General features: G+C 38.0%; 1 protein-coding gene across 1 annotated transcript; it reads right to left on the reverse strand.

The window, feature by feature from the left end:
- Window positions 1–1,955: 1,955 nt before the first annotated feature.
- LOC134049503 (cytochrome P450 7B1) lies at window positions 1,956–20,117 on the reverse strand. Its single transcript, XM_062501989.1, has 5 exons — window positions 19,985–20,117; window positions 13,127–13,723; window positions 12,473–12,679; window positions 6,278–6,456; window positions 1,956–2,252 (listed from the first exon to the last, which is right to left on the reverse strand). Exons 2-5 carry the CDS (start codon window positions 13,701–13,703, stop codon window positions 1,956–1,958), a joined length of 1,260 nt encoding a protein of 419 aa, XP_062357973.1. The 5' UTR covers window positions 13,704–13,723; window positions 19,985–20,117.
- Window positions 20,118–27,689: the final 7,572 nt, after the last annotated feature.

Raw genomic sequence — 27,689 nt, forward strand, 5'->3', positions numbered from 1 at the left:
TCAACAGTGTAATGATATCAACATTCCCTCTCTCAGTAAACCAGGCTCTAATGTCCAAACTGGATTGTGAGCTGCAGCTGAGTACAGAATAGCTTCCACAGAGTAACCACAGGAGTAAGTAACCTGAGTACAAGAATGTCTCCATAAAAACCAGTTTTATTCTGTGGGACAAAGCAATAATCAGCTTTTGTTGTTGATTAAATGTTTAAGTAAAGTTAAAGTATTTAATCAACTTCAAAGCCCGTTTAACCTAAGTGTACAGCAAATGTGTAGACATTATTGATACTATATATGAAGAGAAAATGTTTATCCAATACATCTCACAAAACCACAATTTTCTTCTTGGAGGATTTGGAATGGGGCTGTACCAATCTCTGAAAGTCTTTCTAGTGATACTGATGCTTATTTAGGGTATGTGCTTCACACAAATAACTGAACAGGCTTCTACACAAATAACAATAAATAATTCTTAGTATGTGGGTAGTAGTTTTCATCTATAGGTTCTACAGATGAGTAGAATTTCTGATTTTGAAAGCCTTAATCTGACACATCCCAAAGAGAGATGTCTTTTAGGAACACAAGGCTAGGCCCACAGATGTGGCTATTCTGCCATCGCAATTATCATCTTGGCAAAATGAGACTGGACAGCCATGGGAATCCTCATCAATCTCTGCAGAGATGGCTGGGAAGAGAGACAGGGTCCAAAATCTCAGATTTTGTGCACCAGGAAATTAATTTTCCAAACAAGAGCTGGGCACCCAGTGAAGCAGGTTGGGCAGCCAGTATAAACTTCTGTGGCTGCCCAGGGTTTTCACTTGCTCAGATTTTGGCCCCAGGGAAGAGCCTGATTTCCAATTTACAGATGGACAAGTCTGTTTCCAAACACAGGTCACACTACTCTGCCTATGCATAACTTAGGCAAAGTAAAGCAATGTTAAAAAGCATTTTTAGATACCACGCTTGCCCTTGAAACTCTCTTTCTCTTCTGCCTTTTTGGAGAAATTAAGAAACCACATGAAATGGACAAAATAAATGCACTAACGTTACTAAGAAACAGTGAGAGAAAGAGAAGCTAATTTTCGAGGAGACAGAATAATTTCAAACAGGCTTATATATTTTCTCCCTGAAGAACATGCTTTTTTGAGGGACTCAAAAGCCAAAACATATAATTTAGGCTTGATCGAGAGCCTATTAAAATCAACAGAATTTCCCTTCTGACTTTAAATGACTGCAGGAAAGGAATCACCTATTTTAATTTCTTTGCACTGCACAAAAAAAAAAAAAGGAAAAAGAAAAGGAGCAAGAAAGCAAAGCATTCACCCTCAGTACATAAACCTGAAGTTAGAAATGTGTTCTCAGTAAGACATTCTTGCAAATCATCCTCCCCCACCCCCCACAACTTCCATCACATCTCCCAAATAAAGGGCTAAGACTCTCAAGACCATAAAAGGAATAAAGTAAATATAAAGTTAGGATAATAATCACAAGACATTCTCTCATCCTCTAGAAATAAGCTCGCCGTTTCTTGTTATTATGCTTCTATGAGCGGATGCTGATATTTCATTAGATGATGGGTGTATGGGACCTCCCAATCTAACACTGTGACAGAGGGCTGCTGAGCCCATTTCCCATGTAAGTGGCCTGGATTTGTCCTCCCTGTACATCCTGCTCATCTCACAGCCATGAGTATGGGGATGCACCTTGGAGAGATGCTGGGCTATTTACTTGGCCTGACTCTTGTCATGTCACCTCACTTCTCACAACTCCAGCAGGACAAATTGAGGTTGCACATCCCTGCATCTGGTCTCTACCTCCAGCCCAATGGCTTTTCTCCTTAGAAACAAAGAGGAAGGAGGTAAAAGCAGAGAGGGAAAAGAAAATGTTTCCAAAAATATAAAGCTGAGTGATGAAACAGAGAAAACATGGAGATTAGTGGAAAGCATACAGGCAACTGCTCAATTTCTTAAGGACCTCAGCTTGTAACGAAAGGCAATATCAACGTCTGGCAGGAGGATACCAAGGCCCATGCGACTGTTATCAAGTCTGACAGCTTTGTTTTCTGCTAGTTCTACATCAAAATGAGACAATAGTATGAAAAGAAACATCTTCATCTCATTCATTGCGAGGAACCTCCCTGGACACATGCTGATCCCAGAGCCAAAGGGCATTAGGAAATACTTCAGTTTTCTTCCTGCTTTGTAGAATGTGGTTTTCTTCTTGCCATTCTCTATGTATCGATCGAACTTATACTCCTGAAAACGAAAGAGAGAGACAGCGTGATATCTAACAAGGCGGTTACATGAACTGCTTTCTTTGCACAATGGTAACGCATCTGAAACCCAGAAAATAAGATAAAGAGGAAGACATGAAGCTGACAGCTTCTTCTTTTTAGTTGGTTCCCTCAAGTTTCATTAACTCACATTATCTTCTCTGCAAAGAACACCTTTTAAATCCACTTATTTAGCTTAGTCCTTTTACATCAAGCTCCTTCAACTTCCACATTTCATCCACTGAGTGTCTGGCCTATATTGATTGTAATTAGATTTTGACTGCTTTGTAGCAGGGACAATGAACCTTAGTGGAAGGACAATTTTCTTGTAAAGCATCATGCGCACTCAGTGTGGTACATACATCATGAATAAGGATAATCTGCCAAATTCTGAAAATGCCTATGAATAAATTAATGCATTGCACCAATTTTGCTCTTGTAAGCTAGAGCAAAATCCATCCTTCTTTTGCACCATACAATGTGCACAGAGTAAAAGGTGCACATTATTTCAAAACTCCAATGCTTTGCAGTCAGTTTTCCTTTCAGTTGGAGATGGTTGCTGCCTAATTTGTCACATCTTACCTTGAAATATTTTGCTGCAGAAGCTGTGAGCAAAACAGGACAATGCCAGTGACTGACCATTATATATGACCATTTTCAAGTAAGGCTTGAGGTCACACTTGTAACCCACATTCCATAAACTGAACATATTTCTGACTATTTTTGAGTAGCAGGATCCCCGTTTAGAGATAATTTGTGTTTTTGAATGAAGGAGATCTGGCATCCTCACTCAGTCAATGGCAAATTAACCACTTACAAAACCCTCCTGCATGCTTTGAATAAAAATGACAGGCACTTCTTGCTTATGGTCACTCATTAGCATTTGTCCTGCTTTGCATACATCTGCTATAGCAGCAGCCATTTGGAGCTGGCTGGGAACAAGTCAGTCAGACAGAAGCCGACCTCAACTGATTAAAAAACCCCACACCACCATTAAAAATACACTGATACTGATCTACCCGTTAGATTAAAGGCTCTGAAAATCATGCACTCCAGGTCTTGCTGTTAAGAAACAAATATCAGGGGAGGTGGTCACTGAGAAAGGGAACAAGTACTTGGTGCACTGGAGGGGATGCAACTTTGGATGCTGAAGAACAGGATCTTGTTTCACTAAATGGCAGAAGCCTGGATTTTCCACAAACATAAAGGTGATTCTATGTCTGCTTGTACTGACAAGTAATTTTTTTCAGTCTCTTTGAACACCCCAGCCAAAAAAGAAGCACGCCTTTATTTTTTTCTGCCAGGAAGTTATTGCTCGATTTGAAGCAGCACAGTAACAAACGAAAGCCCAGAATACCGTAAGATTTACTTCCTGAATTCTAAATCCTGCTGGTCTAAAAAAGCACTGCTAAATATGAACTGCAGTAGTTTAAAAACCCAACTCAGAGCTCTTCACTTCACTCAAACATTTCCACAAGGTGCACTTCTGGTGTCTGGAGCAATTAAGAACTGTGTTATTGAACACACAGACACACTGGGTCAAACCTTATGTTTTTTTTGTCATATTAAGAGCTTTCTGAGACTTGTAATTGCTTTTAACAAAAAAAAAAAATAAATTGCTGTCTAAGGAATAGGGAAAACAGAAAACAAGTGTGAGACAGGAATGTAGCCAACGACAGTGACATCAAACTCAGTGCTACTGAAGGCCGTTGGGTTGAGTAGCGTTTCCTTATGAGCTAGTTCACTGGCTAAACAAAGACTAATTTTTAAAAATGAAGGAGCTTTCAGCCATGCACATGGTCTCCTGAAAGAGACATGGTGTCTATCAGAAAGTAAAAGGTCAGGACACTGAGCAAAAAACAGGCAGTGAAGCTCTGTGTGGACAAGCTGCTACAAGTATTATGAAAACTGAGCAAACTCCTGTGATTGATCTAAGTCTCTTTCTGTCACATACTGTATTTAGCTTTGTTTGGGAAGTCACCACGGAGGGTTTCCTGCAGGGTTTCCTGATATTTACTCTATGGGTTTTGCAGAGTTCATTTACTGAGCTCTATAACTATTAGAGGTAGAATTTAGGGATTTACTTATATACTTTATATAAAACTGACTAATTTATTTAGGCCTTAATGGGTGGAGAAAGAGGTCAGAAATATATGCTTACACTTACACAATATGGTGCCAAGGCACAAGATAGCTTGAACTTAAATTTATGTATCCAGGAGAAAAAGCATTGCTACAAAATTATCTCGTCAAGCTGCCTGTTTTCCCAGGAAAAGTTTTCCCTAAATACATGACAAGCTCAAGACTGCACCTTTCAAAAAATTCATTCTCCATCTCTATCTGATCCTCAGTAGTTATTGTTGAAAGCACACTGCATATTTTAAGAACCAAACAGAACAGTGATTTCCCCACTTTTTGAGAGGGGCCCATGTGCTGAAATCAATGTACTGCAATGTGTGGATTGCTCATTCACTATCAAAAAGATAAAATATATGAACTAAAGCTGTACTGTGAAAGCTGAGCAGAGCTGATACTAAGCAGATATATTCAAGCAATGGAAATATGGTAATATATTCCGACAATTATTGGATAAGGGAGGAGATCAGTTTCCACACTGATGCTTTTGGTCTAGGACCTAAACAAACAGATGGACTTTTGACAAATCAATAACGTTCTCCAAAATAAAGTGTTAAGGATAAAATGAAAAAAAAAAAAAAAAAAAAAGCTTACTTGTTAGCTGTTATCTATCCTTTTTTAAGGATAAAAATATTAATCAGCTATTTGCCAATAGATGGATTATTTTTAAACCCCTGGTTTTCTCTGCAGGCTTTATGTTCATTTTTGGGTGGGGACAGCCAGCAGAGCTCCCTTGAATGTAATTTTCATTCTTGTGTTTCTAGTGTTCATCCCAGTGACTGTACCTTATTCCTGCTGACTTCAACATGCTCCACACCTCCTCTCACTGAGGCTGGCAGTGTTCCTACACAACGAAATGCTGTCCTCTACCAACAAGGCACTTGAATCTCATATTTTCTTTGAAACCTCTCATCTTTAAATTCCTGAAAGGAAGAGCTTTACGGAGCAATGTCTCTAACATGGGCTTTCTATAAACATGTAAAAAAATCCAGTTCCTTTCTTCTTTAGCTCAAATGCCAAGGATGGAAATCAGCATGGCTGGGAGACAGCCATTTGCTTAGGAAAATAGGGGTGAGGAATGGATGAGGTACAAGCTCTTGTGTCTCAGGCAGACAAGACATTTAACAGCCTCAGCGTGCACCCTTGCTCTTTCTTGCTCTTCCTCTGTGGAACCCTGGGCTGGGCACAGCAATCTGGGGAGCAACCTAGCTGAGAGGAGGACTATTCAATTTGCATGCAGGTGGTGAACTTCTGAAGCTGTATTACAGCTGAGGCAGGGTGGATTAATTTCAAGTCTTTGATATTCATTAACTTGAGCGTCAGAGAAAAATACAAGGAGATGACACTATTACCCTCGGAGCTCCACTGCAGAGCAACAGCTTTACAGTCTCAAGTTCACAACACTCTAATTGATCAAGTAGGGGTGAATCCCTAGGAAGGGAGGTGAAAAAGCATAAGGCTCAAGTAAGACACTGCTATTATAGGGCTTCAGAGAGTCAATGATGCTTTGCTGGCACTTAGCTAAATGGCCCACATTATTTGCTATTTAAACCACCTTCCATTATTCAGCCCTCCTTGGGTATCAAATGATCCACTGCCAAACAAAGCCCACATTTAGCCTAAAGTTTATGGTAGTCAATGTGCAATTGTCAATTCCTTTGAAAGCAGTCCAGTCAGTCTCATCACCATATTTCTCTCTTCAGGCTGTGAATCCTTTGACCTGCAGGGCCTTAGAAAATACAGCTGAAACTAGGAAGATTTGTTCCACAAGAAGGAACAGCAGTAAAAAAAACAAAACAACCCACAGATCACAAAAGGCTTGGCTGCTTCGATGTGCCTGGAGTAGGAAGGTAGCACCAGCTGAATGTTTACCTTAGGATCTTCATAGACCTCAGGGTCCATGTGCAAAATCTGCGGGTAAAGGGCTATCCAGTCTCCTTTCCTCAAAACGACTTCTTGATTCCCTTCAAGCTTGAGAACAAAATCCTCTTGGCTGATGCGGATGTTCATGGAGGATGAGCACATTCTTAAACTCTCGTTTAAGGCACTCTCTGCGATTAAACAAAAGGGGGAGGGAGGAAGCATCAGAAATATGGGAGATGACTGGAAGTTATACATGGCTACAGCTGCTGATTCTCCATGAGTTTAGTTGGGCAGGCTAAAGGAGAAAAAAAGGGAAAAATCCACAGAAGCAGAAACAAACATATAGCAGAGGCCAGGAGGAGGCATACACAACCCCACAGAGTTGGGGTGGGGCACTCGGGATGCTGAACATTCCAAAGTGATTCTCACTGATGGTGATGAGGAATCCTGTTGGTTGTAAGCAGCACCAAGTTTTGGGTGGAAAGTCATTATTCAGGCATCGTGTTGAAAACAACGCAATCAAAAGGCATGAACACTTTTTACATTTACATATATTTTGGTGGTTGCAAACATATACCGGCAAAAGCATCCATGGAGCTGTTTAGCTTGCCTTTTGTAGGATGCTGCATTTAATGGTAGGACTACACATTAGAAATATTCTGCTTGCTAATTCTGTAGTCATTCTGAGAATTTAAAAATGTACTTTCTTTTCAATGCACAATGCTGCCAAATTATAGTGTCTGTTGTGGTCAGCGTGAATGAAAGCAATTCATTATCTGCCTAGTAATTTTAAGAGAGAAAGACACTTCTAATTGGCCTAGAGGAAACAAAACATAGTCCTTTTAGGTTTAGGGAAAGCAAGATTTCTGTCTCCACCATCACATTCTGGAAGGCTCCAGAAGCTGAATGTCCTTGCTTTCCCAGTGGCCTTCACCTTTTGCTCCTAGCACGACAGATTTTATGGCTAATTTCCGGCAATTTATCCTGGCAGTTTGAGGAGGAATTCCTTTGGGAATAATATGCATAATTTGCATAAATCATTCTGATAGCATGTATATCAGCATGTAGCTCCTGTCTAGGGCTGCATCTCTCACTTTGTAATCAAAACTGACTATTTTTTCACCAGTGTGTATGGGCACTGTTATATGTAACTTGATTCCTTCTAATCATTAGTGTGAAAAATAGCCTAAAATAGGGTTTCATTTGCATGTAATAATCAATTTGTGTCCTCATTTATGTTTTGTGATATCAAATAAGCCTTCCCTAAGTGTTCACCAAGGCACTGCCATTGCTGCACCCAAAAGGTTAGTTTATTAGAGACAGTAGCTACCCAGTGTAGATTCCTCTGAAAAAAATAATAACAAACGTTCTTTCACTAAAAATTAAATCTGGTGCAGCATGCATAGCAAATAAAGTGGCCCTGGATGCTTTCTTGCAGGAGGTTTTTCCTTAAGCATGCATTTGTCTAAAGAAATGAGGCTGCGGTCAGCTTTGTGTGGCCAGCACCGTGATTCAATGTGACGTACAGTGAGTCTGTGCATATTCTTTTGGACTGCCTTCGTTACTATAATCAGGCAGAGTCAAATCGGCTTGTTGGTGACGAAGCCAGAAAAGAACCCTGGTTCCAGAAGATGGCCTCTACTGCGGATAGCCACAAGGCACCTGACACGATAGATTTCAACTGGCAGCGCTCTGGCAACAAAACTTTACGCGGTACAAAGGAAGGGTTCAGCCTCGGCTCAAGACTGCCTTCAACCTGCAGAAAATGAAGCTGGTAGCTTTGTACCAGTCCACCATTTGGAAGTGGTGGTGACATATGTAGAGATGGCAGAAATCAAATGAGGAAAAGGGAAAGAGGGGGAAAAAAAGAGAAATATTTATAAAGTTCTGTGGCAAAATAGCAGGTTTACATTTAACCACCCAAGCAATGCGGTCACATCCTATTGGCGGACATCCTCCCAGAAAGCGCGGCAGTCCCTGCCTGCTGCCGGATCTCAAATGACAATTGGGCAGCATATCTTATGCAGAAGTTAATCACAATAATGGAGCACAAAGTGTGGCTTAGCGGTCAGATCGTAAATGACAAATCTGTTTTACCTTCCAGTACCAGTTATGTGTGGAAGGCGAGCTTGGCTCTTGCTCTGAGCGATCATGCTGATAATCATTAGATGACAAAAGTAATGAGTCACATTATGATCAACAAAGGAGAATGGAGCTTATATGGCTTTGCGGGCTCGCATTAAAAAAATAGACAGTCAGCTTTCCACAAATGCCAGAGCTATACATTGAGAGGAATGACAACTGCACAATAAAACTGCAGCCTTTACTTGCAGTTGTCATAGTTCAGCAGACACCAGCCATTGCTGCTGACAGACCAGCTGGGTAGCTTGGGAGGCCTTCCATTCTGCACCGTGAGGTACAGTAAATTATCCAGCACGGTAGAGCAACATCTGTTTCTGTGCTTGTGCCGAACAAACAAGGCAATTTAAAGCATACCAAGGGATAACCAAGCAGCAAATGAACATGACCCTCATTTTTTTCCCCCCTTCTTACACACATGAGATGCTAAACTTCACTGTGCAAGCGCTACATAAAGAAGCCAGGCTGTTGTTTGATAAGGTGTTGTCAGAGAGATTTTACATGTTTTCTAGAGAGAGAAGGAGGGGGGAAGAGAGAGAGATATCTCTCATAGTATTGTTATTCTTAGAATCCTCCCACTTCTCTCTTCATTTCTCTTATACTAAAGCTAGCACTCAGCTTCCAATTCATTCTAGACTTTTTTTTTTAAAAACTGTTTCAATATACTTATAAATATTCAGTCTTTAAACCCTAATTTGCTATACTTAGTTCACATGCCTTCAAGCATTTGTCTTCCAATTTCCACTGAATAAATGCGTACTAATGAGAAATAGAGCAAGCTGCTGAGGCAAAGCTGGGTGACTTGAGCCTGGCCTGCCACCAGCTTGTGATAGGCAGGCAAATTGAGTTAAAATGAAAAGTCTTGTCAGCTGAAATACAACATGGTAGCCAAACAGCAAGCTGTCAATCATCCAGCCAAAACAAGGGACTGCAGGTAATAAAAGGTCATTGCAAATCATAAGTGCATTTGGCTTTCGTAGGCAAGTTAATTTTAATTAAACATGATCTCTATCTGTAAATGTTTTATAAAACTTATTGTGCAGTAATGGATTGTTAATTTTACACTAACACAGAGCAGGTAATAGGGTGCAATAATTATTAGAGTGTATTGTAGGAAAATAGCTATTGAGTATGCAAATATTTGGGGGGGTCATTTACCCATGGACATCACGGTGTGCCAACATAAACGATAATCTGAAACAAGAACATTTGCATCTTACTCAGAACTAAATGGTACTGCCCAGCCCATTCCAGAAAAATATATTTATTCCTTCCAATTCAATTTTAATGCTTAGCCTTTGTGTTACAACTACACACTCTGTATTAGCTCATTTTGGGTCCCTACGCTTTCTTGTGTACAAAACAATTTTTCAAGCTGTGCTCTTTTTGTACGAATATTTGGGATTCGGCAATGACCTGGGGCAAGAATACTTCACCATATAAATGAATGGACTAATATTAAACAAACGAACTGACTAAACATGCCTAGCATTAAACATGCACTAAGTACATCTCTGCTTTACCCTTGGCATTTCCATTATAACCAGTTTAACTGACAGACCATTTTCACGTGTCCTTTACCATATTAGAGCTCTGTTGTGAGCTGCAATGTCTAATAATGTACACATCTCTGTGCACATAAATATGTTCGGATTTTGGGATTGTATTGTGTTACGCAGACAACACAAAGAGTGCTGCCCCAGAAATGCCATCAGAAAAAGATAATCAGGGCCAAAATTTGCTAGTTTGATTTTGGGTTGAATGTGCTTTGCATTTTGTTTTGTTTTGTTTTGTTTTGTTTTGAATGACATAAACATGTACCTGAGCATAGAATTTAGGAGTAAATCAGGCTGTGTTGCTCCCTAGACCCAAACAATCTGACCATAACAACAATGCTACTTCCTGAGAAATTCTTTTAGCAATTTGTGCTTCTTCTCTATAGCACGAAGAATCAAAAAAAGTCTCTTGTTATAGTAGGCCAAAAAGAGGACGGAGAATCAGAGTGCTTAAAACAGGAGAATGAGATGACAAGGTGATGAACATGCAAGCATCCCACCTGGTCTGCCTCACTCGAGAGCGGGGACACAATCCCAGTTTCCTATGCTCCGGGTTGGCACAGAAGGAACGGAAAGAGCAAAAGCTCAGTCTTGGAGGTTTGGGGTCAGTGGCCTTCCTGCAACTGGGGAGCTTTTGGTGTGCAAGCAATGCAATTTGGGACTTTCGTCCCTCCTACACATTTATTAACAAAACATTTCTTTCCCTTTTCCACTGAAGCATGACTCTAATTCTCTTATGGTACAGATTTTTTTCTATATTATTATTTTATGGGACAGTATCCAGCCCTTTATGACTTAAGTGCCAGAAGAATAGAAATCTAGCTTCTGTTCATATCACATTATGTTTAACATGATTATAAAATTTAACAAAAGTGTTACAAGAATACTACAATGTAGGATGCAGCACTTCCCTCTCAACACATAAATCAAATGCTACCAAGGTACTCAAGATTTCAAGAAGCAGAGGAATGACACAGCTAACGTTTTAAAACTGTTCATACTATTTTGCACCAGATGGTTTCAGTGAACTACATAGTTTTATTTTCCTTGTTCCTACACTTTTGGGAAGCCTTCCCCTCCCCCCCACCCCCCGCCTCCTTTTTTTTGGCCATTCCTATCTCACTCTATACATAGAAACTAAATTCTCTTTTGATCTTCTTGATAACTTATTTATTGGTGTATGCTAGCTCTGACACTAAGTAGTTTTACCCATGTACCTTAGAAGTCCATTAAATGCTTACAAAATCATGTTACTCACCCAAATTGTCATCCAATACCTTTTGTATTTCAAAAACATTCTCCATTGGTTAGAGATAAATCTGCATCAAAACAGCCATGACTGCGGATGTAACCAACTCAGTAGACTCACAATATATAAGATTAATATTAATGCTCTAACACAAAGGAAACAGATCAGACTCAATTTTATATTTGTATTAATCAAATCAAGCTTGCACGCAGATTCTTGAGACATGCCACACTGGATGATCTTGGAGAATGGCAGCTATTACAAGGATCCAAACCAGGCACAGAATGCAATGTTCCACCACCATCCCTTGACACAGCTTTGTTTAAGAGTGGAGCATCAGTTCAGGTCATAAGCTACCAAGACCTATGGACATGAGCTTGTTTTGAACACAGGATTGGTTTTGATATTTAAAAACAGAGGATTATTGAACCTTTAATCTTTTAATCAGCTGTTGTCTCCCTTTGTTAACACTACATGTGGAGACTTACAGATGTTTAAAGGTTTGGTACCTACCTGCTACACCCTCTTTTCTCCGTTGGGCTATTTTCACCATTTCTCTTGCCAGTGTCTGTGCACTACCAAATGAAGTGAAACCAAGAGCTGATGCTCTGAAGGCCTATACAGCTCCTCAAACAAACTTCCAATGACAACTGGCAAGGGCCTCCCTCTGAACCCTGGATCCAGAACTGGAAGATGTGTAGCTCCCTTAAAGCTCCCTCTTTTGAATAAGGTACTGAAAACACCATTTCTCCTCTGCTAATTTTTATCTTCTTCTATTTTATTTTGAGGCATTGCCCAACAGAAGCATGCCTTAGAAGCCTTTTTTGTTTTGTTAAAGAGAGAAAGAAAGAAATTGCTTGCGGATAAAATACATTTGCAGTTTAAATACACAATCCCACTTTAATCTCAGAAAAGGGTCTTTCTTGGCAGTACCATACAGAAGTATTTGAAATGTGTTAACACTTCGGCAGATGCTCAGAATCAAACAACTTAATAGGCATCAACTTTTTTTCAAATAATTGCAAAGCTTCGATTTAGCCTTTTGCATACCTTGCATAGTTAATTACCTAGGCTTTAATGTTTACATGCAATGAGAGTATCTACAGCTATAAACTACATAATTTATAATTGATGTAAATGGGTGTTATTATGTCAATTAGGCAGCTGTGTCCTCCACCTTCTCAGTAAACAGAAATGAGTGATAAACCGAGTTTGCCGGGAGAGCCCCTCTTCTCTTCCTAACAGATAAAAAAAAATTACCTAGGTAGACCAGGTTGTCCAATTGTTCTCTGGTGAGGTGGATGTTATATGTGGGCCCTCTCTTTTGACCTGTTGACTGCAGCAAATGGTCAATCTCGTCACGCACCGCTGCAAGAGCTTCTGGGTGCCGCAGAAGATAATACATGGCCCAGAATGTAGCTGGAATCGTGTTTCCCACAGAGGCCCACAGGAAGGCAAAATGATGTGCTGGGAGAAAATAAGTGAAAAGGAAGATTAATAGCGTTTATTACACTGATTAGATTTGCAGTGTGCTAATTAAAAGATGTTAGGACACAGACCCAGCCAAGGATCAGTGAATGCTAATGAGGACCAATAGGCTTCTGAAGTCTAATTTTCTGCTTAATGAGAATAGTTTGAAATGTAATGTCGGGGGGGGTGGGGGGAATAAGGGGAGGAAATGCAGCTCAGTTATAATCTTTCTCATTATCACCATTAAGTATCTTGTTTTACCACCTCAGCACAAAAAAAAAAAAATCAATTATCATAGAGGGTTGTTTCAGAGTAAAACATTTTATCATTAGCCAATTAGAAAGAACATAAAAAAATTTCAAGGTCGCCATTTTGCCTTTTTATTTCAAAGGTCTATAGTAAATTATTTTATTTTAGACAAGCAATCATTCATAAGTTTCCTACCTGCTTTGTCATAATCTCCAAGCAGCTCATATTTCTCAAATATATCTTGTCTGGCTTGGACCACTTTTGACCCTCCCAGCCATTTTGTCATGTTCTGAAGTAAAAAATGATGTATAAGCTCCTTCCGAACCTTCTTGGTAGCTCCTAGCAACTCAATTGGTATGTTTGCAGCTAAATAGGGAAAGCTGGCATCAAACTTGATAAATTTGTCTCTGATTTCACTAATAACTTTGTGGCCATCTGCAGCAGGAACTCTTCCATATAGTGTTACAAAACTGGCTTCAAACATTACAGAGCAGCAGAATTTGTACATTTTTTCTGTTTCCCAATCTGTTGCTTGTGAGCATTTCCATTCAAATATATCCTGGAGATTTTTCATCATGTGGTCAGAAATGATATCCAAAGGCTTGCCTTGTAGATACTGGTAGATTCTGTGAAGGTTTTCCTTGAGTTCAGGGAATTTTCCTTTTGACAAGGCTGGGTAATCAAAGGTTTTGGATGCCATTTTATTAGCGAATTCATGAAATTCAAGTTGCTTGCTATTTCGGATGACATAGACGTATTGAAACGGGTCCATGATAAAGGTAATATATCTACCTGAATAGAAGAACAGGAAATAATTAGAGACGTGCATTTTTATAATCTGGTGACATTCCAGAAGCAGTAACTGAAAATAAGCCAAAATCTGTGAAAAAAAGAATGCAGGGAAAAAAAACCAACCCAAAGCAAATAATAAATCTGCAAAGAAAAAAAAAAAGGATGAAACAAGTATTATTTAGATATTCTTTGTCAGGATGCAGATTCCATCAGTGTATACTTTGCAGGCTCTTCTAAAATATGTGTGAAGCCATTTCCATGTAGACGGATCTACTGTTTGTGCCGACAATTGTGCACGATCTCTTCAATTGTGGTGCTTTGATACAAATCATTTACTGCTCAGATCTAATTCATGAAAATACAGTGTGGAGCAATAGCAACACTGGGAAACTGTAGGTTTTCACCAGCAGAAAGCGAGAAACACACATGTTTCACCTGCACAGAGAAAAAGTGAATGACAGGGGCTGGAGTGGAAAACATGCCACCTAGGCAGCTTTTTTCCAAGCAGATGACACAGGAACTCAAAATCTGTCAGTTACAGCTTTAACTGCATGCTGCAATCCCCAACATTTAAAGCTTCTCTCACATCTGGCTCTCTCCCCCCAAAGCTTTGCTAACTCTTTGTTAAGGATGTGCTTAGTACCCATAACATAACTATCTTAGTTTATGAATGTGAAGTCACAGCTCACAATGCAGCAGGCACCATTTTTAGCATGGGCTCCACTGCGGGACACACTCTGTCCCAGGACTAGGATCCATTTTGTCAGAGTGCACCACTAATTTCCTGCCCTTCCCAGGGTCCTCAATGAGGTGACACAGTGGTATCTTCAGCTCCTTGTACAGAGGGATAGGATTGCATCAAGTTAAACAATTTTTCAAATTGCCCCTGCCAGAGAAGTCCTGCAATTTCTCCCTAAACTTCAAATCAACTGCTGAAGAAAAGTATTTGGAGGAACTACCATGAATCAAAATGCTAACACTCCCAAAGCTCAATTAAGTCTCAGCTCTTTATAGATGGTTCTAAATTTAGTGTTACTGATTCTTACCTTGAATGAAGAGGTGCATTAGGGAAAAAGGGTACCTATTAAAATGTACACTTTCTCTTTGAAATATCCCAGTCACAAACTCAGGTAAAGAGCAAAGCTTCCAGCACTTACAGTCTAATTCTGTCTCACTAAAGGGACAAATCTCCTTTGATTTTAATGGGAACACTACATGCTTAACTGCGGACCAAATTTGGCTCTGTGACAGATGTCCAGAGATAAAGTAGTCACTACCACTAAAAATGTCAAGTATCCATGGTTACCATATAGTGATATCTGAATTATCACAGTTATTTCATATTCTGATTTATATACACACACAGTGCTCTATGGTATCTTGGTACACTCTGGACTTCCTCTGCAATTACCAGCTGCCATAATTTCCCTCCCAATTACATCAACTGCAATCCCAGTGAACTAGTAAGTAAATATAAAGGATGTACCAGGACAGAATTTGAACCCCTTTTTTGTCAACAGTGTACGAAGGTTTTCACAATACTCATGGATTTTGTTTTACTGTGAAATAATCAACCATAGATGTAAATTTAATTTTAAAGAATATTGAGAAACCAGCATGAGAGGTCCTGAATTCTCAGTACCCCTTTTTGACATCCACTGACTACAGAGGCAAACAGGAATTTTCAGTCTTGACCTCTGCAGGATCTTTGCTTAGAGTCCTAGAATTACTCTCTCTTTCCAGCTTTCACCTACTTTCACGCTCTTTATTGAAGCTACCATCTTTGTGATCAAAGCTTGGAAAGAATGCCCATTGGAGCAATTTTTAATAAATAGATTTTGAGTGTTATTAACCCTAAAGATGAAAGCTGGCTTCTTAACTTTGCATTTACAGGGTAAACAATTTAAGTTAAGATTTTTAATTAATATTAATTTAAACCATCTGTCCACCATCTGCTTATTTCTGATGCAAAATATGAGTTTCTTTGTGATCTTTAATCAGACACTTAGCAAACGCACATCAATTCTTATCGTTTTTAAGTAAGAAAATTATTTTCAGCAAATGAGTTTTCAGACAAACAAACTATTTTAGTAATAATTTTAAATCAAAACTCACTCACAACTAGCACATACTTTAAAAAAAAAGTCCCTGAGAAAAAGAATATTACAGATCGTGTTTTTATTATTCTCATCAGGTTCCTGGTAGCAAAAAGTATGTACAAAATATAATTCGTTTTGTAGAATCATTTCAAGCTCCAGACCACATCACTGCAAGTCAACAACCTATATAAACACATAACCCAAAATATTTCTTGTTGCATTTAGTAAGGGTCTAGATAATCAGTAAAGTGGAACCCCCCTATAACAAAGGCAGCTCCTTTATATATGCCATCGAAAATATAATTTTAGATCTCTTAATTAGAAAAGTACTAAAACCTAGGGCTAATTAATGGCTTAGGAAGTTGTGAGAGTGAGTATGGGAACCTTTAACAATTACAGTCATCTTTGCACACAGATGCATTACATGGCTACACTGCTTACCCTGGTCTCCTCCATACAGGAACAGATTGCTAATTACAAAACCATGCCCCAACACCTCCTCTACACCCTGAACAGCAAACATCCGAAGTGGAACAAACTTTCTCACCTCAAGTTATGATTTTAAATTTTTTACATGCCAATATGGTCTTTAGTTTTGCTTTTTAAATCTTGTCCTTGTCCCCAGTGAGGTTTCTTCCCACTGATTGTCCCTAATGGTGTTAGAGACCAATAAATAAAACCTTTCATAAAGTTTTCAGTTATTATTTGGTATTTTAAAATGCAGCTTCCTCCTCTACTCCCCTATCTCTCCACTGCAGCTAATGCTAAGAGAATCCTTGGAAAGTAACCTTTCTGAAACCAATCCAAAATCTTGATAGCCGTGAGTTTCCACCACAGAACTAGAAAAGGTAATGCCAAATCAGCCAAAAATGGAGGCATACTAGAATCTCCACAAATCAGGTAGCCTTAATTAAATATTAAATGTATTTATATAGAAATCACTAGAGACTAAGCCTTTCCCTGTTAGCTTGTAAAGAAAACCCTTCAACACCAAAAATTTAGTAGATATGTACAGAAATGTCACAGTCTAATTCACAATAGTTTAAGTCACTGAGCTATTTTATTTAATACAATAAAAACAAGTCAGAGCAAGAGATGTATCCTTGTTTTTGCAAAAAGCCCTCTGATTTTTTTAAATGGCTAGGGAGAATTCATACTTCATTGTCCAATTCTTCCTTCTGCTTTACACCCATGCTGCAAATAGCCTGGTTATCTCCATATAATTTCTTCCTAGAAATAGAAGATTGATGTGGAAAATATGAAAATTGTCAACTTTGGTAAATCTGAGCACAGAAGCTGTATCTGTATGATAGTTAAGAAATTACTCTAATAATGCATTCTGGAGAATTTTAATGCTAATGATGAAAGACAAGCATTTCAGATGGCATCTAATGATGGATGTTATTTCGGTAATGCTTGCAGCAGGCTTCAGCCTGGTAAGGAGTTAATGTAAATTACCTTTTGCCTACAAGAGAAAAATGTGATATGTTACTGTAAGTGTATCATGCTTTAAAGAAAAGAATGACTTAGCAGCAGGATTCAAAAAGGCAAACATGCTTAGCAAAACCACTAAGATTATCTTATTTAAAAAGGTGAGTCAGTCTCACAGAGAATCTTGCAGGGTTCATTATCACTCCTATCAGTTTGGGAGGAAAAGGACACAAAGTTTAATCCCAAGAAACAATGACAAAACTGTTTCAAGCTCTTTAAGTTCTTACCTAGCCCTCTGCCTATGCTGCTGACCCTTAACAAGCAGAGAGGGTTGGGAAGTATGATCATCTCAATGCCACAGACTCTCTCTCTCATTCCCCTCCTTATTCTTTTCTTTTCTGATCTATTTTTTTTCCCCCCAAGACTATCGCATTTACGTAATCGTCCTCTTATTAGGGAGATTCTGCTGAACTGCTGACAATGATGTACAGTGGTGCTGCGCTGGCATGACGTTTGGGGAAAACGATTCTGCTGCACCACCACACAAAACCAATTAGAGAACTATTTTCTGCGACAGGTCAGGAATTTACATTGTTTCTCATAGAAAGATGTGCTTTTTAATTTCTTTATTAAGATGACATCCATGTCCCTTGCGACTTTTAGGGATGACAATCATTTGCTCATCACATGGGAAAGTACAATCAGCAAAATCGCATTACCAGTACGGGGCAATGCCAGAAACTTCAAGCATCGTTCCGCATTTTCCAAATGAGCTAGTTTGAGAACCAATAATTAGAACAATATATATTGATAGAATTTTTTGACAGGACCTTTAGACATCCACCAGGGGGGTAAAGTAATGATAGTCCACATACAGCTGGCTACGCTATGTTTGCCGAGCGCAGAAACATCATCTTTGTCAAATCAGTAAGACATACAGAAATCCTGTGCGCCTTCAGATCAGACACAATAGGAGATACTAACTAGCTTTGGTTTCCTCCCTGACTTGAGGATGACAAACTATTTCTCTTCAGTGAAGTCCTGATGATCAGCAATTTTATACCGAAAAAGAGAACTTAAAGTAGCGTCTCTGTTGTGATGAATTCACAAAATCAAACATTTCCCTGAGATGAACAAGAGTTAAATGATATTCAGAACTAACTCCATTTACTTCAGTCTTTATCAAGAAGGGAGGCTTGGCCCAAAACACTTGAACACAGGGGGATTATCTGAGATGGAATTTGGTTTGTCATGGAAATAGAAATTTCTGAAACTATACTGCACTCATAGATTGCTTAAACACAAACTTCTAAACACAGTCTTACATAGAATAATAAAGAGGCAAAAGCAATAAATATTTGATTAAACACTTTTAAGATTCTGAAGTATGACTGTATCCATTTTATGAATGCACTAAGATAATATCTGAATTACAGTTATTAATCTGTATTTGTAAGAAGCCAAAACTATTACAGTGTGAATTCAAATTAACAATAAAAAAGACTGTATTTCAACAAGAGTTGCTTTTGTACTGTGCCAAACTCACTTTCAAGTTGCAAAAAATCGAATCATACCAGTATCCAAAAAAAAAAAAATCCTGAGTGAAATATTGAAAAATCACATATTTAACACAGTAAAAATTCTCTTCCAAAGGAACAAAAAGACATATTTTTTAAAGGGAAAAACTTTTATTAATTAAACACATGGCTTGCAATTAAATTAGTTGGCTTTAAAAAAAAAATTTTCATTCCAAAATATTGCTTATATGGAAATATAAAGCATAATGCTACTGTCCTAGAATTAAAAAGCAAACTTCATAACTTCCAGTTAATATTTTTGTTTCAAACTCCCTAAAACTACAGGAATAACTAAAAATTATATAGACTAAAGTTGATCATTTGAACAAGGATATCTGTGTGTAAAGGTACAGAAGATGATTATAACCATCTCTATTAATAAGAGGTTGCCCTTCTGAACATAAGAAAATACTGGATTTTATATTGACTTCAGTAAAAGATAGATTTCTACAGATAGATGGAAATTTACATATTTATCTTTCATTCAGGATTTTAGTTTTCTTCTACGTTTTTCCTTCCACAGCTAAGTGTCTGTGTGAAATCACTCAAATGTTTATTCGCAATCTAGCTCAGTAATACAGTTATAAATACAGGAAGCAGCAAGGTTATATCATATTTTATTATATTGTTATTTTCAGCAAGCATGATCAGAGTAAGAGGCTGGCAACGGGAAGTTTCTACGTTCCAGTCCTGATTGTATCACTAAGTCAATATGTCATTCATTCCCTTGTGTTCCTGTCAACCAGTTGTAAAATGTGTGAGAACAAATTCTCCACTTTTTTTCTTAAGTGTTTTCTAAATTTAATCTGATATTTTTCTGTGCAATGTCAAGATGATGTTAGTTCTCCCTTCTTTAGGAAAAAAACCACCAATACTCAATTAAATGTGCTGGCAAAATCTATCTTCATACACTACATACCTAAAAAATCTGTCAAAATACATATATACTTACAGATGCAAATAAATCCACACACTGGTAGTGATATTTTAAAGATAATTATTATGCCTACAATAGATGTAAATTTGAGGGATTTTTATGGGTCTATGCTAGAGAAAAATGTTTTGGGTTAAGGAAGGTTCTAAACTAAACATTTGGATTAGTATTTAACCTCACTGATGAAAAAAATAAAGATACATACTAAAATATTTCTCACCAGCAATATGTACAGTGAAAATATCTCCAAATTTCTTTTGCTGATCCAGTAAGAATTTGTAAGCATCTTTTCTAAAAATCAAAGCTTTCCCAAGGTAAGGAATCCAGCCATTTATTAGTGGGGGCTCTCCAGTCTTTCTGTTAAAACCAGAAAAAAAAATAAACAGGAGTTAACTTTGGCATTAGAGCAATTCATCTTAACATATACATATATTACGCTTAGATCCACCATTTACATCTATAATTCCTGCAATGTATAATATGTTGTACGGAAAGTTCTTCAGATATGATGGCAGGTTAAATCTAATCACACCTCTGAGCACTGAAGGCTCCATGTGGTGATTAGGAAAAATAAGTGAGAGAAATTGAGATGCATTTAACTACAGGTCGTCCAGTTATTACCATCAAGTTACGAAAACAGAAAAATGACATTCAGTAGAAAAGCTCCCAGCAAAGAGTCATCTCATTTTCAATATTTGGTGCGTCAGAGGAAGATGTATTGGAAGGCAATTATGACAGATTTAGGTAAATGGGATGCCGACACACCACACAAAACAAGTATCCTTACAGATAACATTTTAGTAATTTCAGTTTACCAGGAACGAGAACAGCCATTCTACATTCCAACTAAATATCTTTAAAATATGGAATAACAATGCAGGCTGAACATTAACTGTAATAAATCTGAGTCTCTTTATATTTATACTCTAAGACAGAAATGCATCTTAACAGGTAAGACAGTTTGAGAAGAAATTCCAGGTATTGATGTTTGCATCCCAGTTTAAAAAAGCAGCCACGGTGTGTTAGTTTTCTTTACGGAATAGTATAAAGTACCTTTTAAGACTCTACTGAGTGACATTTTTCTTTAAAAGGAAAAAAAAAAGGTTCCCACACTGTCCTACTCCTGACTGCAAGCAAATATCTTTCCTTCATGCTGGTCTTTAGTTGCTTGAATCTGATTTACAACAAAGAAACATAAAGCATGCTTGTTCTGGAAGGGATTAAAACAAATATTCACTAACAACTCTGCTGCTACATCCCATCTGTGAAGGTGACTTATACTACATGCAGAACAACCCATTCTGATTAAACACAAGATATTTACTAGCTTGGATCTAATCAAAGATCAAGGGATCACAAGCTTTACTACTATCATACACAGCATGGATTTTTATGTAGCTGGATTAACCCTATCATAGTCACATTCCCCCTTGAACTGCTGCAACACAAATTAAAAAAAAAAAAACAACAAAAAGAAAACCATGGTATGCTGCATTTGCTTTTAATTTTACTTTTATAATTAAAACTTTTTGAGCAGGAAAATCCAAGCCAGAGTTTTGCTCACTTACTTTAAGAAAGTTATAAATTTAATCTACAGATAAACAGATGTGGCTAAACCAAGCTGCATATTTTGACCTCTTTCCGTTTAACTGACTACTAACTTCCAATGTAAGTTTCCAAAAACATCCTTTTGTCCTCTGGAAAACCAGCACATCTTCTTGTCCGACAGTCTCACAGTCAACAGTTTGCTGTGCCTTTTTCATTTCCTTAAGTTTTGTGGCTTTGGTGTTTTGTTTGGTTGTTTTGTAATGTGTTTTTTGTATTGAGGAGACAGTGGAGCCCCTCTTTCTTCAATACCTCCCAGAAACCACTACATTAATCATCCTCTAGTGACCAAGCAACAATATTATTTACTCAAGTGGTCCAGAAAACTTTGCAATGTTTAATTGTGTATTAAGTGAATAAAAGTAAAGAACTAATCTGAGATTACATGAGAGGGATCACTAGCCCTGGAAGCATGGCAGCCAACTTGATACCCTCAATTATCCCTTCCAAGCCCGTAAAGAATCTGGATGACTTACCCATTTCCACCCCACCCCCCTAGACTTTTCAGTTCTGACAGTGTCCGCCTTTCACTTCCCTGGCTGGACACTATGTCCTGTAAGTAGCATCCTGACAAATATTTAGATAGGCTTTTTGTCATCTTCTAATTGAATGCATCTAATTTCACCCTCCATGTTCTGTCATTCGGTCAGAAGCTGTATTCTTCACAAGCTCTCCGCCGGGTAAAAAGAAGGCAGCTCAGAAATCCAGGGGAAAATTAACTTAATGCTCCAAGTCTTTGGGATCACATCAGGGAGGCATTTTGCTATTGCAAAGACGTGAGGGTCATCGTTCACTTCAGACATGTTTAGCTCAGCAGCAATAAGCTTAACACTGTTAAACACTGTGTCAAGGCTACGTGGCTTTCAGAGGAAAATATAACACCAGTTCAACTTACGACCCACAGCAGACTGATAACAGAAATGTGTCTTCATTTCTAGCTTTCTGTCTCTTTGGAAGATGGAGGTCATCTCTACGACTTATCGATGTCTGCTAACACACGGCAAAGGAAAGAGCGGCCGCCTGTATTTTAGTGCCTCCCCAAATCCAGTGCTTCTCTGCACAAGCTTTCAAGCAGAGCAGTGCAGCCAACCCCATTTCCTGAGGGATGCTTACCTCCAGAAGGTATCTCCAGAAGTCTTCATCGACTTTGGATGCTAAACGGAACCATTAACAAACCCCACAGAAACTTTTAGTGCTTAATTAATTTGCTCATGAACTTTAACTCTGGACTCACGCTTCACAGAAGTTGTAAAATTTGATAATTAGGGAAAGTATTACAATCATTAAAGTTATATTTTACTCATGACAAATATATTGTTGTATCAAATGCAAAATATAGCTAAGAAATATAAAAGAGCACTATGAAGTGTTTTGATGGAAATTTAAGACTGCATTTTTTAAAATTTAAGCCCTCAGAATGTCTTATAGATTACATTTTATTCAGGTCTAGTCTAACTGCTTAAATTCTAATTCACTTAACAAACCTCACGATATTCAGGTATTTTCACTTCACCCATTGGACTGGTTTTGCTTATATACAGGAATATCTTTACTTGTCTGAGGAGCCTCTGTGAAGCCAGTAAGACTTAAGGAACAAATTTCTCACATATGTGAGTGAATTTTACAAATAAAGCATCAGCAACATGTCCAATGCAATCTATAAGTAGACGGATCAGTTACAAAGTGGAGTGAGAGCAACACAGTTGTATTATCCATCATTGTTAAATGGATAATTTCAAATGGCATTATGCAAAAATCAGCTGGCTACAAATACAGCCCATAAATAGAACAAACAGATTTTTATAACTGTAATTTTTCTTTGCTTTCACAGAGAAAATATACTTTCTTGTTAGCAAGTAATAGAGTTGCAACATCTACTTAACCAAAAAAGCGAAGTTTTGGAGTTTGTTTACAGTTTCCTTCAGGGAATATTTTTCAGCTCACCTAAAACACAGAAGGCAGTGACTCAGGTGTGATTATTTAGCTACTGAGGTAAGGCAATACTAAAAAATGTGGATGCTGTATCTATGTCTCACTTAGGCGAAGCAGCAGCGATGCAATAAAGCAGGAGGAAAATGGGCTTCAACATACATATTTTAGAAAATATTCAATTAAAAAAATATTAAACTCAATGTCTCTAAACTTTTTGTTTTTATGTAGGAAAAGGAATTATTTTGGAAACCCCAGTAAGGTCATTTGTAAAGGTCTCTGAACATTACCTTTTTTTTTTTTTTTTGTTATAAATATCCTAAAGATTCACAAAAAAGATTTTGCCAGCATGATCTCTCATAGAAATTTTATTGCTTTATAAAAGCACACAAGACTATTCTTTTCTTGGTTACACCATTTCAACATCACTGCAGTGTGAGGCAGACCTGTGTAAATGAGAGGAGAATCTTTCTCATCTCACTGGTTATTTGTATTCCAAAGGAGCAGATGCCTTTCAAATTATGCAAAAACCCACAGCGCATCTTGTACTATAGCAGATGAACAGGTTAATTTTTCTTTTTGCACATAATAAATCATAAGTGCTTTAACACCCATAGTCGCATTTCATGAACATAAACCTTCTGTTTAATAATGTCTGTTTACAACTAGAATCAGACATACAGTAATCTCTTGCCTGGGATAAACATTAATCCAGATCTGTCTAGAAAAATTATACAATTCATTACCATAAGTAATCTCTATTGTGCCCCATGCTTAACCTTCATCTTTTTTTCCTGTCCTATAATCTTGCAAATCCACTGGTGGTGTATGATTGGCATCTGGTGTTAACGCAGCCTTCACTGCACACAGCACAGCTGAAGAAGCCCGACACGAACACGTCACTCTGCAGGGTAACGCCGGTTCAGCTGACCGCTTTTCACAACAACTTCCACCAAAGGCGGAAAAAACCCACAAGCCGAGGAGAAAAACGTTTAACAATATCTTTTGCAGCAGAGGGGTCACTTCACTTTCCAAACCATCGTTACCATCCCCAAAAGCTAAAGGTAGTGCTCTTATTTTTCCATAGTATCTTTGGACAAACCATCATAATACCATGTCCGAGACAGAAGACACTGTGTCAGAGGACTTTAAGGAATGGAAATGGATTGGTACGGAGTAGAACAAAAGCTATTATGAACATGTCAAAGCAGTTAGAGATTATTCTCAGGCCCGATCACAATATTTAAGCAACAAGACATGACAGACAGTGTCTTTCCAGGGGCTTATGAAAACTCTAACTGTGAGGAAAAGAATGAGGCCAAAGGCTTCAACCCCGAGAAAGGTAATCCCCAGAAATGTGGTGTCTGGAATGTCTTCTTGTATTACGAGAGAGAGAACACAGGAAACTTAGGACAGGAGGAAGCCAGTGAGTCTATCTTTCTAGTTTTCTAGTTTTTAAAAATTTAGCAGTTGCAGTTTTCCCCTAGACCTATTTACAGCTGTTCTACATCTATAAGGACAGAAAATAAAGTTTTCTTTCAAATATATGGCCACAATGCAATTTACAAAATTATGTGCATGTTAAATCTTCACCCAGATTATCTGACTCAGTGATTGCCTGGAACTCTAAATCTTCCAGGTTGAATACATGCAGTACAAAAAAACATTCCCTGCAGAACAAGCCAGATGAGTCTTTGCAATATACAGTCTTTTACTCTTTAATTATCATTTTAGATAATTCCTGTGGAGGTAAAGACATTGCTCCTATCTGATTGCTATTTTCAGGTTTGTGGGGAGTAAATGGATGTGTCATCTTGAGAGAGACATGGATTGACTCGATGAAGAAGTGAGAGTCCTGGATAGAAAAAACCTCACACTGCCACTGCCTATTCTCATGTCTAGGTAAAGTGGTTTCATACTGCAGTACTGATATCCATCTCTTTTTCATTAGAATGAAAATAATTCATAAAATAAAAGGACAAAGACTCAGAAAAAAGTAGCAAATGCAATTTTGAGCCTACCAAGGAGAGAAGAGTTTATCTGTGCTCCCAAAAAGAGCAGTACAGCAAAACAGACTCTAGTGGTAATGTGAGACAAACTGGGAGAAATGCTGACAAAAGCAAATCAACCAGTGAATTTGTATAGTGATTTTTTTTCCCCCAGAAAAATGCAATCCTTTAGTTGAAAGTTTTTAATGTCAAAAATTTCTGGGATTTTAATAAAAATACATTTTTTTTTTTCTCCTTTGAAACCATACAAGGTTTTGTTGCTAAGATTTCCAACTGTAATCCATTTACCACAGGAGCATCTTCTTTCTTCTTTTCTCTCTCTTCTAGTAACTTCATTTAGGTAATCCCCAAATATCCAAAAAATACCAAGACCCAATAACTCATTCAGTAACTCTGAAATACCACTCTCTAAGAAATCTTATTCCTTTGCAGTTTAGGCTAAATTACATCAAGAATTGCACATTGACACTGTACATAGCAATTCTTCACATTGCACACCGTGTTGAAGGATACATCTATAAGTTCTACCTCTATTTGTAGTTGCCAGTTAGGACATTGCCAAAAAAGCCAAAAGGCAAGTTAATGCCCATTTTTTCCCCATTGTGAGAAAGTAATCCAAACAGTTTTAAAATGGAAGCACACTAAAAAAAAAGAACTTGTGGCTGAGGCTTTATCAGAGGCTGAAAATTCTGAGAAATTTTAGATTACCAAATGTAATGTAAAGTTTCACAACAGCCAGGATAGGAATCATGGTGAAGATAAGACCTGGCCAATGTGACAATGATTTGTCAGTATTAAAAATTAATAAAACATTTAATGCTTATAGCCTTCCTTTTTTAATCCCACTTTGCTTCTGCTCTGGGTGAAGGCTGTGAGAGAAGCCACAACTATTCAACACATTCCCTGACCAAGCCCAAGGTTATTCAATTACATTTTACATTTGAGGTTATTTGTCCAACCCAGCACTTTTCTTTATTCAGCTTTAATCAAAGAAAAATAGGCTAGGCAGAGATGATGAGAGGTTACTTATTTCATACCTGGTACCCCAGGTAGGGTGCTGTGCACAGGTATTTTCTTGCATTTTCCTATGCCCTTCTTGGAGATACTCAGTAACAATCTCTCCAGTCTCCCCAGTCTCCCAAAGCAATCTGTTTCTTCTCACATCTAACCTTTATCTTCATGTTGTACCTCAAGTCCACTACTTCTCACTCTGCCTGCAAAGGATAAGAGAATAAATGATTCCCTCCACTTCTGCAGGAACACTTAATGTATTTCAAGGTACTTACTACGCTCTCATTTAGTCTTCCTTAGGTTAAACAACCTCGATTTCTTCCAGTATTTCCTCATAACTATTTTCTAGACCTCTGCATACTTGTGTCATTTCTTTCTTGATTTTCCAACCTTAGCCCACACCTTACTCTATGGCAGTGTCCTGCACTGAGCACAGCAGTGCAATTACCTATTCCATCTCAAGGGTGACACCCTTTGACTACCAGCACAGCCTCAGCTTTCTGTGCAAAATCACCATCGTGTTGATAAAAATCCAACTTGGGAACCATTGCAGCCCTCAGCCTTTTCCCAGAGAGAAGATTGTGTTCCCATCCAGAAGCTGTTGATTAGTCCCCTGTGTTTTCCAGTTCACCATTTAGAATGCTAATCCCTCCTTTGCAGGCTTGCAGACACTCCTCTTTAGGTATTACCCACAAACATAAACACTTTTCCTCATATTCATTTGAGAAGGATGGGATCAGAATATGAAGTCCACCTGTATCTCCTTTTACTCCTAATAGGAACGTATTTATGCTGCACATTAACTGATTTCACTGAAGGTAACCCAATGACTTCTGTCTGATATCTCCTTCTTAATTCATTTCTTCACTTCAGTATACTGCTTTGCTGCAACACATGTTAAAACTGTATGCAGTAAGTAGCTCATAGTAGGAAATCATATTAACCGTCTGGCCTGGAAGTGACAAGTGAAGTGTGGATAAGAATGTCAGCACTCCCCACAGAAATATATTCAAGCAGGCAGAAATCATTCCTTACGTAATAAAGAGCAAACAAATAAATTCAGGAAATCTCAGAAACAGTGGTGGGACATTATCACATTTTAAAAACCGTGGTAACAAGGAAAGAGAGAAGAATGCTAGATGGAAAAATATTGCTCCTTCTGTATGCAGCAACAGTGGTTTCTTTGAGAATGTAGTATATAATTTCAGAAGTAAAAAAATAATGAATGTAAAAATCAAGTGGTGTTTTCTTTAAAACTGCATACTAAATAATGCAGAATGATCATTAGAATAAAAAGGGTAATGAAAATAGACCCTTTCATTTAATGTAAATTAACCATCCAGAAGTTTGGAATCTTGGTTAACCAGACAT

This window comes from Cinclus cinclus, chromosome 1, assembly GCF_963662255.1.
Source record: "Cinclus cinclus chromosome 1, bCinCin1.1, whole genome shotgun sequence".
Taxonomy (NCBI): domain Eukaryota; kingdom Metazoa; phylum Chordata; class Aves; order Passeriformes; family Cinclidae; genus Cinclus; species Cinclus cinclus.